Genomic DNA, 15,132 nt, shown 5'->3' on the forward strand with positions numbered 1-15,132 from the left:
CCCTCTACATGGCCTTAGAGTGAAGATCTCCACACCCAACATGAGCTGTTAGTAGTCGAGGCAGTGCTTCCATCAGCACAGACTATAGCAAAGAAGGTTGGAAATATTTTAAAGGAAATAACAAAGCTACCCAGTGACAGTCCGCACTGCAGAGTGTCTGCCACTGGAGTGCAGTGCTTCCCCACTCAGCTCTGTGCAGCAGACTGGAAGACTGTTGTTTTCTCAGTGAGAGAGACATGATGGGGGGTGGGGGTGGGGGTTGTTGTTCAGGGGCCTCATTGAGCAGTTTCAAGTAGCTAAAATCAGTGCTGACAACTTCACACCTCTAGGAATGTTATATTTGACAAGGGCTTTAAACAGGTCTGTTACAACAGGGCAACTATGGCTGATTCAAAACAAGATAATCTCCAACCCAATAAGGGCTGTTCTTTGGACAATGTAGCTCTTTATAGGAGCCCTTAACATGCATCACTTGTCAACTTTAAAATTATATAACTAAAATGTAACTATTTGTAGCTCTCCGGTAAGACATAAATATGTTTTTACAAAAGACCTACCCTCAGCTGCTTTTTTAAGAGTCAGTCAATAGTCAGTTTTAGGAGTATCTTCCTGTTGTAACTGTCAAGATGAGCTCCTAGGAATTTTCAGCAGTCAGGAAACGTCTGGGATTTCCTGAGATGCCTCAGGCCTCAGCTATGTGTGCTAACTCACAAGGCATGCATGAAGCTTCTGCCGCTGTGGACTTGAATTACGTCCAAAACAGCGGTTATGGACTGTGAGAGTGTGGAGCCATGTGGACGGAAAAAACAAAAACGCTTTCTTCTTCTCAAAACAATCTCATCATAAGGTCTAGTAGTAACTGTTCTGGAGCTTTCCATCACATCACACCATTTTCCTCGGCAGATGGAGTTGCTCAGTTGTCATGGAAGTGTACATGTTCAAATTTCCCTTTTTTTCTCACTACTTTGAGGACGTCTCGAATAGAGTTAGAGAATAAACTTGCGGTCTTAACTTGCAAAATTAAAAAGGCACACTCAGAGTAGCTTCATTCAGGTAATCTTTAATGACAAAATGTTTATCATTTTTCCAATGTAGTGGGAAAAAAAAAATTAAAGCAAATGCATCATTACAACAACTACTGTTAGACCATCGCAGTCTGAGGGAAATCTCTTTCAACACCTGCCGCTTCCTATTCACATCAGGCCCTGCCATCAACAATAGGGGGTTTGATTTTCACACCTTTAATTCATTTTAAGTAAGAACATGATCTGTGTCAAACTTCAGACTCCTGCTCTGTGCATTCACAATCATTCTCCAACATCAGGAAAAATAAAACAACTCAAAACAAACCAGACGGGAAAGAACAATCCAACGTATTGCTTTTCAAAGCTGCATGTACAAACAAAGGCAGAGACATGGATGTCACACAAAATAACAGTGCAGTATCTCTGTGGCTGAAATGAAAACAGTGAAGTCAATGCTCTAAGCCAGTCACTGTTAATAAGAAGTTAAAAAGAAGACAGCATGTCATGAGTAGACCTGCGGGGTCAAATCGTATTTGCTGCAAATGATTTCATGGACAGGCATATTGTACTTTACTGCATCCTCTGGCCGCTTGAGAAAGCATCAGGTAGCTGTCAATAACAGAAAAACTGCACTAAACTCAGAGTTTCAGATACTCTCCCATCCGTGCCTTCAAGTCAGGGTGACAAACAACCCATAGATGAAGTCCTCACGTTAAAGTCGTGACATACACTGAAGATGTGTACATAACTTCTAGAGATCTACTGTGCTGTGAGATCCGAACTTCTAAATTGTAAATACAACTGACCCAGGTCTGGCAAACTGATAACAGTCCAACCTCCGAAATACTGCAGTGAAGCCGATGTCTGATATCGAGCTTTTCATTCACGACCTTACTGAGCATTCTAGCCAAATGCCTGTGTTTACACATAAAGTAGATCCTTGTTAGGTAAAAACAAACCTCCCTTCAGTTGATTAGAAGTCGCTGCAGCTCAGCAGTGTCACTCAGAGGAGACAGACAATTAGAAAACTGAGGATCGAGTATGTTCTGCTTGTCCAAACTCGGGCCGACTGATCTGCAGCCTGATGAAGTTTTTCTGCTTGCTTTGTGTATTTGGGCCAACGTGTTGGGGAGTGTTAGGATGTGGGGCTGGCTACTACTGGACATTTTTTATTCAATAATAACTAAAAACAATCCTAATCAACCAATATCTTGAGAGCAAGTTTCCTTGTATGAAAGTAAACGTTTAATATTCCGCTTTTATTTTCATGAAATACCTCTTACTTTTTAAAAATAAAAATCACTCAAACATCCTCAAAACAAATGTCACATTCTCCATCCTAAATCTCAAGTTTTAAAGCTGTTTGGTACCAAATTACTTTCGATAACTTCAAACTCACATATATGTAACAATCAGTGTTGTACCATGTAATATCCAGCCCAATCTGGAGAAAAAGTAAGCAGGAAGTGACCGGTTAGGACCACTACGATATGTTGCAGACAAACCAGGAGACACTGGAACGACAACATGGATACAAGACGGTTTGGACAGACGATTGAACCTTTCTGGACCCCGCAACTCTGTTACGACCCAACCACACAATACTGTTAGTGTACACACTGAGAGGGACACACTGCCTGTCTGCACCACACACACATCTACACCCTGCTTTCCAGTTATTGTCACTTTGCAAAATATTCATTCAATAGATTTTAAGTTTCTACTTTCTGTCACAGAAAAAAGGTAAAATAATGTAATTCTCTCTAATCTGACAGACAGCCAGAGACTCCCCCAGTGCAATTCATGAGCGCTTGTGGTTTGGGATGGTCACTATGGTAACCCCCTTTCTTTAATACGACTTCTCAATAAACTATCACTGTTGTAAAATAAATTAAAAAAAGACGATCTTATCTAAAGATAGCAAAATGGCTACTTTCAAAAGGCATGATCACATTTTCAGTTTGTGTAGCCGACTCTGAATTTGGTCAAACCCATCGAGATCGAGTTGGGCTACTCACGGTGGTGGCACAATCTGTGGTCAGTTCTAGAACTGGAAAGTCCTCTTTTGTTGTCAGATGATCAAAGGGCACTGGGACATCATGTGTAGTAGAAGAGTTTGGTTTAATGCTGCGACTCTCCCTGAAAACCCACCCGTTATAAACATTTAAACCAAATCGCTTGGGAGAGGGAAATATGACCTTATTCATTCTTTAAAAAGCTTCTACAAATGAGTGAAGGGTATAAGAAGGGACAGAGAGAGGGATATCTACAGACAGTCAGGAACAGATCAAGGAAAAAAAAAGAAAAAAAAAGAGGGGAGGGTGGGGAAGGAGGAGAGAAAGGGGAAGAGGCAGATGCATTACTCCTGAGAACATGTCATATCTCAGGGATGAGGAGGGGAAGCGGGAGCAGGCGGGACAAAGGGAGGAGAGATGGGCGTTCTTCTCACAACAGCAAAACTTTCTCCAACATCTCATGGCCACTTCTCAGGCACTTTTCTTCAGATTCAGATTCAGAAAGAGCTGGCTGGTGGCGTGGTCAACCTCTTTCCAATGTAGACACTGTTGAGGAGAAGGTCCACAGACAAGGAGCAGGTTACGAACCTCATCTGAGGTCAGGAATCACCCAGAAAACAGGCCAACTACTACTTCTTTTTTTTCCATTTTACACACACTGATTGAAGAGAAGTATAGATTCTGCATAGAACCGGAGTTCATCACAATGACATCCAGCTACCTCTTGGGTGCCTTACCTTCATTAAAATATAGCCATCTATACTCTACACATTGTGTTGTTTTAAATTACACCATATTGCAGCTGGACATGCAGACAGGTATACATAAGATTCAGTTTTTGAAGTTGAAGCCAATAGATAATACCAGCAGTCTGCCCCAAAATACTGGTTTTATCCAGTATGGATTTGTATTGATACCCCCATTAATTGCTTAAAAGGTCCAATAAATGACATAGAGCCTCACTAGATGTCAGCAAACAACTATTTGCCATGTAAAGATATAGTGAAGTAATGGCAACCTGAGCAGTGAATTAAGTCACACTCCCTCTGTTTGTGTTGTTATCCGGGCTTCTATGTTCTTTGTTTTGGTAGCCGCACTGGCCACACGTGCATCTAAGTGCATGTGCACGTGCATGTTACCTGCATGTGTGTGTGCATGTTAGTGCGTGTGAGTCCCTCTGCGTCCTCCACATCCATTACCAAGATGGAGTCCACGTCAAACTTTCTCAAATTACAGCTAAACAGTACACTAAAATATGTTTTTGAAAACATTTGAGGTGAGAAATAGGCTATGCAGTAATAGAATCTTGATCCATATTTGATCAGCACTGCCTGGTTTGACAGTTTGATCTCAGTTTTGTGAGTTGTAGGCCCCCCCAACTTTATTGAGTAAACGACACACGCTTGTTTTGGTCTGAGATGTTGGTGCTATAGTGCGACATCTAGTGGCTGAATGTCATGTATTGTAACTTTAACAAGTCTTTGCACAAATGGGTGTGCAAAATAAGCTTTTTGTTTTGTTTGTTTTTTGGCAATGTCTAAGATACTTTTCTATGGCTTTTGGATGTTTTTGTAATATAACCATAGTATCAGGGGACTTACTATTAGGAAAAAAGCAGATATTGGCCAAAATGGATGCCAATATATCAGTACATACATACATATACAAACTAACTATACTATAATCATCATTAAAACAAGGGACTATCAACTACCAAGTAACTAATTTTGTATATGAAGAAGATTATGAACGATTTAAATCAACAGACACTCCAATAATACAAAATGTCCAGCCCTTTTTAATAAAGACTGACATTTACAGTAGTGTCACAGTGTAAAAGGCACAGAGGAGTTCAGTTCAGACCACAGTGACTGTGTCACTGTATAAACCCCAAAATGGCCAAAAGGGATGTTGTGGTTACACAGTTTGTTAATGACACTCATTACATACCACATCATGTGTGTGTGTCCTCATCAGAGAGGACTGCTTGGATATCGTTGCACTGACATTCTGTAACATGTGTTATCACAAACAGAAAGTGCTCCTGGGAGTGTCGTAGCTCACTATGAGACAGCAGGTGTGCAGCCTTTCAGTCAGCAGCTGCTCTGCTAATTTGTTAGCCAGATATGAAGGAAAGGACCCAGCTGACTGTGTTCGTGGCCGAGCAGCTCCCCCTGCTGGGGTTAATGTACAACTGGGAAATATGAAACACTACTACTAAAATTAAATACAAATTATGTTTAATAAAAAATGTTTTAAATTATAAAAAATGTGAAGAACCTCTAACAGGGGAAAGAGAAACCCAAGCACAAACTGCTTTCACACTAATATCAATAACCAAACATTTAACAACATGAATACTGGGTTACCTGCACTCTACAAGAATTTCTTTTGTTTTGGTTTCAGTGGACAGTTTTAATGTTCTGTGATACTGGTTTTCAACCCTGACAAGAATACATTTCTTGGAGCAACAAAGAATATGTACAGGTCATATGGTGTTTGTTTGTTTCTTACCCCAGCCCAAGAGCGAGGATGTGTGATAGTAGCAGCGATGGGATGAAGACTTTGAGGAACTCAGCGGAGAAGATGCCTCCTTTCTTCATGGCCCCGGTCTTCCTCATGCTGAGCGTTACTGAGCGTCGAGGGTGACGGAAATGAAACTCCCTGCAAAAATCACAGTGAATTTAGACACAGCGCGCAGTGACGGTGCAGGATTTGTCCTGTTTGTGTTGGTGCAGAGACAACACAGTAACTCACACAGTAACAGAGTTTACTGACACATATGGAACAGAAACAACAGAGCTGTATATTCTGTACAGTTTAAGGGAGGAGAAGGGGGAAAGTGCAAGATGTATAGCATTTTCTGACAATCTAATTGCTGCTACTGCAGAACTGGGAAAAACAAAAAAGAAAAAAATCATTCCAAGACATTCAATAATGTTACAGTTTTATAACCTCAACTTGACCGTGAGAGTAGCTGAGTACACCAAGAGGTTAAATGCACAGCTAAATAAGTTGAGAGGATTTGGAAATTAAGCTACAAAGAAACCACTGTGATGAATTTATCATTCCACTGATATATTGCATAATGTATTGTATGTATGTCTTGTACATTTTCTTTCATAACCCGTTGTATTACAACTTAAATAAAAGCCAAACACTGTTATGGCATTATGCACAATGTTCAAGAGTCATTTTCAGACGTTTTCCAGACTCAAATGACTGAGGTGGAGCTGATGAAGAAGCAGCAACCACTACAGCTGAGTATGACAATCTTACACCTGTCAGCAAAGGTAAAGATGGCCCCAGACATCTCATTGTTAGTCAATGATCATGCAAAAATGCATCGCAAACTAGAATTAGAATTAAAGAGAATTTTCACTTTTTCTCTGTTTTGTATCATTGTACACTGAATACCTTTGTGTTTTTGGCAATAGTTTGTCTGATAAAACAAGCACTGGATCAATAACGTAAATGATCATAAGTTGTAGCCCTACAGAAGTTTCCAAACCCCTGACCAAAAAACAAAACACAAGAGCTGAAATTAACTATAAAATCTCACCTTTTTGGGGTTTCTAGAGAGACATTTGACTGGGTAACATTTGTTGTGACTTTTTGTCAATTTTGGTAAAAAATGAAACAAAAGTACTTTGTTGGCATATATTTATGACATACCAGTATTTAAAGCTGGAGTGTGGGATGTTTGTCTCCCCCCTCTGGCAGTGAGAGTAAAGGGAGGCGCTCAGCTGTGATTGTCTCACACAGACATGCAGCACGTTCTCATGCACACCCCAAATGACAGGACACAGAGAGGGCTGGTAAAAACGCATAGCTATGTTTTGACAGTCCACTGGCCCAAAAATGTATTTTTGGATGATCCACCGGCCCACTGGGATTTGTCCCAGTATGCCAGCACACCACTGGCTGTAACCTACTGTTGCGGCTGTAAAACGGTGGATGCATTTTTCTGAGCGTCACACAACCCCCACGAAGTGACTCGTTTCACTATCAGAATTCGATCCTTTCAGTCCGATAACATTTGGAAAGTCTAGAAAAGCCGCACGATTAACAGCCAAACAGCCAGCGCAGAAATGTCACCTTTGACATGAGATTTAAAAACTCTGTATACTATGAAACACAGAGAGATTTATCTGGTGGTGTTAGGCTTAATTAGCATTGTGTGAACTCATTTCAAGGGCTTGAATGTAATGGACATTCATTTCTATATAAAGTATATGCAAGTTCTGCACTGCAGGTTTAAAAAAAAATAATTAAAAAAAAGACTATGGTAATAACATGTAATATAATGATTAGAAAGACTTGTAATCTGTTAACTGGGTTAACTCATGCACCTTCTTGCATGAGCTGAGCTCGTGGCTGCTGAGGTTTCACAGAAACTGATTCTGTCAGCAATAAAAAGGTTTGAAAACCTGAAATGTTCTACAAGACACAAAAAATATGGAAAAAGCTGTTAATTTCTTCAAATAAAAAAATTAACTTTCAACTCTTAAAAATTACATCAGCATGAGAGTTTTATAGAAAATTTCTGGCAGCTGGCTTTATATTTGTGCTTTAGACCAACTTTATTGCCTTAATGACTAACCACTTTCTCTGGACAAACAAGTAGCTGTGTGTGTTCAGTTGCCACGGAAACATTACCTTGATGTTTACTGAGTTGAGACTTACTTGGGGGGAATGTTTTCCGGTCGACTAGACCAGTCAGCAACCCAGTCTGAGTCCTTCATCAGGATGTCCATGTCCCTCTCCTTGTCCAAGATGTCTTCTTCTGACTAAACACGAAGAGACACACAGACTTATCAACCTCATTCTATCAGGATCATAAAAAGATTTGTGCTGTATATTTGTGCATGTGTGTGCCATTGACACAGAGACTTGTTCTCACATCAGTTTTTGACTACAGACGAGATTCCCCTGACAGAGATGAAAACTGCAATTGCAATGAAAAGTAAACAGAAATATGAGAGTGATGGTGACAACACATGCTGTGAAAAAAGACACAGAAATCCACACTGGGTGGGGCAGCCATCTCCTTGGAAACTAAAAGGCAGACAGCAGTTGTCATTTACATGTAGACACACCACTTCAGGGCCAGTGGTCGGGGTTGCCATGGCAACAGACTGATGGAGAAGCTGGGAGGCACACAGGCTCTTACTTGGCTGTCTCTCCTGCTGGTCACGTCCACGTCGAAGATGATCTGTCCGTCATCCTGGGGACTGTGGGGCCGCGGGGGGCTGCGGGTCAAAAAACGACAAATCAGAGGCCTCGTTATCAGCGGGGTCATCAATTCAAGAGTCCTTATGAACTTCTCATCTCATCATAACGCTGGAAAAGTCCCATTAGTGAGTTCATGGGCTTTATACCATAGAAGATATTTCAATACAGTCAGGTGACAGGACACCTCAAGCATCAATGTTCAAGTCAAAAGTTTAACAACCATTCTAAATCAGTGCACAAAAAGATATTTAACTACAGGTTACCATAGCAACAGTGCTTCAAGTACATTCTCCATTACCATTTAAAGTTTAATGGACTATTACAAAACCTTAAAAATGTATCACAACTTGAACAGAGCTTCTTTTTCTGCCCTTGGTACATGGCCATGGTAACAGAGCTATAAAGTGCCTGATAGAGGAAGATGACATCTGCCAACTGATGATTGCACTGGGTAATTTGCTCTTATGTTCTGAAATGTTATAGACTAAGCGATTCATCACTTGATAGAAAAAAAAGGCAACAAAATTAAATAAACTACAATGAAAATAATCATGGGTAACGTCCAGCCCAAATATTAGTACTGCTTGTCATGTATTACTGCTTACAAATCTCATCTTGAGTTGAATGTTTTACCAGTCCTTTACCATGACAGTAAAGTCCTGCTGCTCCTGTACTCTGACCTCTCTGTTGAAATGTGTACTTTATTGTGTGTCTTAGAAGGATTTCTAAAGAAAACATTGTCCTAACTGACTCACCCGAATTGTTCTACAAGTGCTACGTACGACAGTGTCGTTTTGCTGTTTGTGTTACTGTTCATTTCAGAGCAGCCTGTTGATACAGTGTTCTTGGCTCAGATATTCATAAACATCTTCAGGTGACTCACTGACAGCTGACTGCTGGGTTCTCTGATAAGCTCTGTTTTATCAAAGCCTTGAGGATTACACACAAGCACATGATGTGGCCGGGAGGGGAGTTGAAGGGTCAGGATTTTTCTAACGTGCTTAATAAAACAAGAGGCGCAATGTGAAAGACGACGTCATTTTATTTTAAGAAGCCAACTCAACTCCTGAGCAGCTGTCCAGACAGAGTTGCAGCTGATGCAACATGCTGAGACTGCAGTTATGAAAGAAAAGACACTCCTGATTGAAGCGTTTTCTACTGAAACATAGGAGGAAAGTTGAGGGTTTTTAGAAGTGACCAATATTAAAACACCTCTCATAAAAAAGGTTTTAAAAGTTAGTTTTCTTCAGGGAGTTTTTACTGAGTGATAAGCAGATGAACAGACATCTGGGCTGAAAAGTTATATCTCAGTCAAGCTACTCAAGAGTGTGTTTTCTTCAGCATTTTGAAAAAGAAAAGGATCACCATTTTCATTTTTTACAAATAGTTCTCAAAATGGGTGTCATTTTTGTATTGTGTAAACCTGTGATGGTAGGCTGCTAATAACAGCTTTACATCAAAGCCATGGTTATAGTTAAGTGATTTTGTTTTAGTTTTAAAATCAACCGTGTGCTGAAACTGTGTCTGCTCCAAACCGAGTGAAAGTTCAGTTAGGAACCTCAGACGTGAACCAACTTCACCACCAAGTCTAAATCTTCCACAACTATAAACACGGGCTGGTATGAACCCAAGAACTCATGCCTTCCTTTGAACTTTCCAATCGTGGTGGAAACTCTTGTGCTCTAATCTGTATTTAATTTTAAGCAGATTAGGAAATATAGCGGCAATTTGACCATAGCCTGTTGAGTTTCACATAAAGGTTCTTTTTTATTATTTATTTTTTTATTTGGAACAAGGGTTTTGTATTTTTGTATATATCTATTATACAGCATGACCAGCTTTCCATCACGCTCCAGTTTTTAATGTTAAGAGCTAAGGCAATGGAAAAGAAGAGTAAAAGAAAATAATAATAATAGTTAGAAAAAAAAAGCAAAACAACAAAAGCAGTATATTCCCTTTAAAAGTCACATATCTATGTGTGTAGATTTAAATCTGCTTATATCCCTCTGCTCATCTAAATATGGCCCTGCACGTATATGGATCAATTCAGGGAAAAAGGAAAAAGAGAAATAATATTAAAGCTAAAGAGAGAAAGAGAACAAAACAAAAAAAGATTCATAAGATAATAAATATGTGTAAATATGTATATGTATATATGGGCTTGCTGCATAAATACAATAAATAAATAAAGAGAAACAAATCTGAACAAGTAATAACAGTAGTTTAAGAAGGGAGTAAATGCCGTTCTGTTAGTTTACCTGAAGTCTGAACTACATGCTGATATAAACTCAATCCAGGATTCCCAGCAGCTTTCAAACTTTTCTTGTTTAAGTCAAGTTAATGTTAATGTTAATTTTTCCATTACAAAGATATCCTGAACCACATTAAACCAACCCTGAACTGTAGGAATTTCTGTTTTCTAAACATATATTTGTTTTCAAAACTGCTAATGGTGTCCGGTTTCTTACACAAATACAGTGTCTCAAAATAGAATGGAAATCGATATTTTCAGGAGAAAAAGGTTCTTTTTTTATCTACTTATAGTTTGTTGTATTTTAAATAGATGTTCTCAACTGTGTTATACATGCAGTCTAATTATAGTTATTGCAGTTAAATTATTTTTCCATTAATAGGTAGAATTAAAAGGAGGTCTGGGGTTAATGGGGTTTAAGTGTTTTCTATGTTCTCTTCAGCAGGGCAGGTCCTGCTATATTATGAGCAACTGAATCAAATCAGGACTCTTAACACTACCTGTCGCAGGAAGAGTTGCTGCGGCTCGACTCGTGCTGGGCGTCCAACAGGATCTTCTCCATGTCTCCGTTATGGATTGAGGATGAGGACGGGACGTGTTCCAGCCCCCCTACCATGGCCTCCTCTTCCTCCACCTGAGGAAGGGGCAGCAGGCCTGGGGCTGGGCCAACTGTGGAAGATGACTGGGCCGATCCGGCCGTGCCTCTGTTCATCTCCAACTCCACCCAGGACCCTGTGAGAAGAAACAAAACACACAACCTTCATTAACTCACTTGTGTCACTGCTGCAAAACAAATGGCATCATGGAAGTTAAATGTACAATTTTTAAATCAAAAAAATGACTGACCATCGTAGTTTATTACACAATGTGCTCATGCAACAAGTGAATACGCATTTGGAGAGAAATACGTATGGGCTTATGATAACTGGTTTTTTTTTCCAACTCGACTTTTAGCTTCTTTTTGTTGCAGTGTTAGAAAATCATTATTAGGTGACGTAAAATTAAACACTTTTCTCACTTTTGTTCATCCTTAAAAGTTTGACACAGCAGCCTAGTTCTCTACAAAGTAGCGCTTCAACTGAATTTATGTAAAACAGCTGCATGAGTACGTTTAGGTAATATATAACAAAAAGATTAGATATCATAAAATTTTGCACTGCTTTTTAAAGAATTTCTAAACATGTCTGGATACAACTGTCAGTATCAGCTGGTAAGACGGAGCCAGTCTTAAGTCATGTCAATAAACCAATAAGCCAATATCCTGCTCAGATCAGGACCGGATATGCCTCAAGGGGCAAATGTTAGCCGCTAAGATCATTGTTGTGCAAATGGGAAGCATTATGTTACTGTCCTTTTTTATTTTGGTGCATATTTCCACTCTTTTTGGTTATATTCCCAGAATGATAAACGGCTTGTTTTGGTCACATCAGAAGCTTTGATAAATCATTTTATTTGATGTAAGCAAGGAGCTTCCAATTGTCGTTTTCTTGATTCATTACAATGAATTCTGACTTCTTTCCTGTTCCAGAGTGACAGATATTGTTTAAGAAGACAGCAGACATTTGACTTGTAATAGCAGGACAGGCACAAGTGTATTAATCATGGCTCATTTCAATTTTCTGTCACTGTGAACCAGCATGCACAATACAGAGGGCTGGGTATTGGCACAACTAAATGGATTCATAGCAATCATTAATGTTATTAACTGCACCTGTGCTTTTCCTGCTATGACATGCCAAAATATCTGCTTCTTGTCTTTGACTAGTCACACAAAGTGCAACAGAAATATTTTCACTCAACACCAAAGAAAAATAGAGGGGTGAGAGACGCCAAAATGATTTCCTGACCCGGAGCTGGAGAGGGGACAACAAGACAAACAGCCTGAGACTGTCAATCAAAGAGGTTCAAGAGTAAAGCTCTATTTACTGCTGTGTGTTGAAAGGGCAGTAAATGCCTGCCTGTGTATGAGCTGTGGTTTCTTCTAGACCTTGAATGTGATATATGACGCTCTCGCTGTTTGTACGTGAGCACTGGCATGGACTGGCAGCTGAGGCACAGCACATCAGAGCTGGGTTACCAATATAGAGGAGGGGCACATTAGCCAGGACAAGAATTTGGAGAACGGGGTCAAAGAATCTCTACTATCCATTGCTGTTAAACTTTAAAAACACTTTCTCAGTCTGTACTCAAAAGAACATAAAACAGGGAGACCTCCCAAACAGGTCACACGACCCCATAACACTGAGTAAACAACACCATGTTCACATGAGCATTCAGGGGACTAAATTTCACAATTCAGGCACAAGGCCAGTGATACCCACTACCCAACCGGTGCCCCCTCCCACCCCACCCTACCCCTCCCTCTGAGCAGGCCTCGACTCAGCACTCGCTCTCATCCTGTGGATTACACAGCGAACTACGAGCCAAGCCGCTGTCGACAGCCCATTGTCTCCGCTTCGTGGGCTAAAACCACGTTGCCATGGCGCTGACGCTTCCGAACATTCTGGCCACAGAGTTGTTATCAGCTGTTGGGTCGGTTTAGAGGAGGCAGACACGATGTGATCTCTCTGATCTACTGATGCTGAGGCTCAGACGGGAGGGGGAGGAAGGTCGCGGCTACCTCTCGCCTGAAGAACCAAGGTATCAGATAAATGTTTATGACTCTGGCGTGAGAGCTCCAGGAAACGCCAAAAATAACATAACATCTCATATAGCAAAGGACACTGCTGGCCTCTCTAGCTGTCCCTACAGCGGTGTCTCAGTATGTACGGAGACCACATAAGTGAAGTTACTCTGAATCAGTCAGGTGTAATGATAACCACTACGTTTATCAGCCAAATGAAAAAGAAAGTTTATCAAAAATGGTGTTAAGTAACTGTTGTGACGGCAAAGAACTATGGGGCCTCTATGAAAAAAGTTTTAAAATTATAGTATTTATACAAAAAACAGGACTACCAGACTCAGCAATAATGACAGATAACCGTCTCTGATAGAAGCAACACTTGTTGCTTTCCAGCTCATAGGGGAAGATGTAGCCAAACATGCTGTTGGATGTACAAATGACAGTCATAAACCAGGATATAACTTATTACCATCCACCAGCCAAATGCTGGCAACTTACTTGCTCCACAGGCCATTTTAAAAGGCAACTATTCATTTACTGGCTCTTCTATCCTGTTCGGAAAAAAAAAAAAAAAAAAAGTGTCTCTGGTGGTGTCTGGAAAGTTTGATTCCAGCCCAGATTGTGGCTTTGAAATAGACCAGCATTCATGTTCCTACACTGCTGTGTGGTGAAACACTTTCTCACCATTCTCACGTCCAAAACGTCTGCCCCCTTGTCACTGTGGCCATAAATAGCATGCCAAGTCACAGCCCCCCATAGTGTGGTATAACTTAAAGCTCTCTGGGCAGGCCCCTGAGTCAGTGCAGCTGTGTCAAACATGCCTTTGTTTACGTCAATCTGCAAGCAGAGGTCTCATAAGATATCCCATTTCAACAACCTGAATCTATGTGTTCAGATGAAAAATTACCTCACACACATGAAATGATGCAGTGAAGGCACTATGTAAAAAAAAGATCTGCCATATATGCCATGTATACACGGGGATTGTTTTTTTTATTATAAATCCTAGTATTCTTATAAAGACTGACATATGAAAATACCTAAAAGTATAAACAAAATGTATACACTCTTGATAACTAAGTTGGTTTCATTTGTTTACAAGCATTGCTTTGACTGTACAATCCAGCAAAGGTGGAAATTGTCAAAAAAAACATCTTCCCTTTTTTGCGAATTCTGACTTCTTCCATCTCGCCTTGTTGACAACGCTTAAACCCACCTCCGCACCACCGCGTGAATCGCTGATTGGCTTACTTGCCCGTCAATCAACACATTCGAAACGCCATTGGTCAAGTCACTGTCCATAAACATACGGAACATAGCGTTCTCACTCCTCCCCCTATGTAGCTTCACTGGGGGGAAAAGATAAACGAGCGTTTTTAAAACTACCTTTAATCATTGTAAAATCCTCAATAAACTTATTATAAACACACAGCCGCGTACCCCGAAAAGTTCCGCACTGAGAAAACACACTGACAGGTTGTCACAATTCAGCAATTCGGTGACAATTATGCTTACCATTTAGCCCAGAGTCTCCGTTGTTGTCTGTAGAAGTAGCTTTAGCAGCTTCGGACATCGTCGTTCCTGGTAAGCAAGGGCGGGTTGCATAAAAAGCTAGTCAGTGCAAAACGCGCAATACCTTATCTGCACACATTCAGACTGGCCCGAGTCGCCTTCTGCCCCGTTTTAGCGCTGCTACGGTTTGTTTTTGTCCCGTTAGCTGGTCTGGAAGCAGCAGCCGTGAGCCGCTCAGACCTTGCCGGAGCTGGTGACGTCACGCCGTTCCGTTGATAACAAAAGAGATAGAGAGAGAGAGAGAGGGAGCGGAATTACATAACGAACTGAAAAACACACACAGGGCTACGGCACGCATGCGCTGTGGGCAGCGAGTTTCGATAAAGAGTAGGAATTACAAAAATATGTCATCTGCTGGGTGGTGCGAGCTCAATTTGCCCATGCAGGCGGAGAGGCGTGCGTGCACTCACG

General features: G+C 40.7%; 1 protein-coding gene across 1 annotated transcript; it reads right to left on the reverse strand.

The window, feature by feature from the left end:
* Window positions 1-1,044: 1,044 nt before the first annotated feature.
* Window positions 1,045-15,129, reverse strand: bnip3lb (BCL2 interacting protein 3 like b). Its single transcript, XM_067574940.1, has 6 exons — window positions 14,665-15,129; window positions 11,027-11,258; window positions 8,214-8,292; window positions 7,727-7,830; window positions 5,555-5,704; window positions 1,045-3,586 (listed from the first exon to the last, which is right to left on the reverse strand). The coding sequence occupies exons 1-6, from the start codon at window positions 14,720-14,722 to the stop codon at window positions 3,538-3,540; spliced, it is 672 nt and encodes a 223-aa protein (XP_067431041.1). The 5' UTR covers window positions 14,723-15,129; the 3' UTR covers window positions 1,045-3,537.
* Between the last annotated feature and the right edge of the window lie 3 nt (window positions 15,130-15,132).

Source organism: Thunnus thynnus, chromosome 19 (genome assembly GCF_963924715.1).
Source record: "Thunnus thynnus chromosome 19, fThuThy2.1, whole genome shotgun sequence".
NCBI classification, from domain to species: domain Eukaryota; kingdom Metazoa; phylum Chordata; class Actinopteri; order Scombriformes; family Scombridae; genus Thunnus; species Thunnus thynnus.

Bases quoted from the DNA above. Each gene is read 5' to 3' on its own strand.
- bnip3lb (XM_067574940.1), bottom strand. From the start codon at position 14,722: ATGTCCGAAGCTGCTAAAGCTACTTCTACAGACAACAACGGAGACTCT. The intron at 8,293-11,026 runs GTAGTGTTAAGA...TTTGACCCGCAG, and splicing joins AGCAACTCTTCCTGCGACAG to CCCCCCGCGGCCCCACAGTC. The intron at 7,831-8,213 runs GTAAGAGCCTGT...CTTCGTGTTTAG, and splicing joins CCAGCAGGAGAGACAGCCAA to TCAGAAGAAGACATCTTGGA.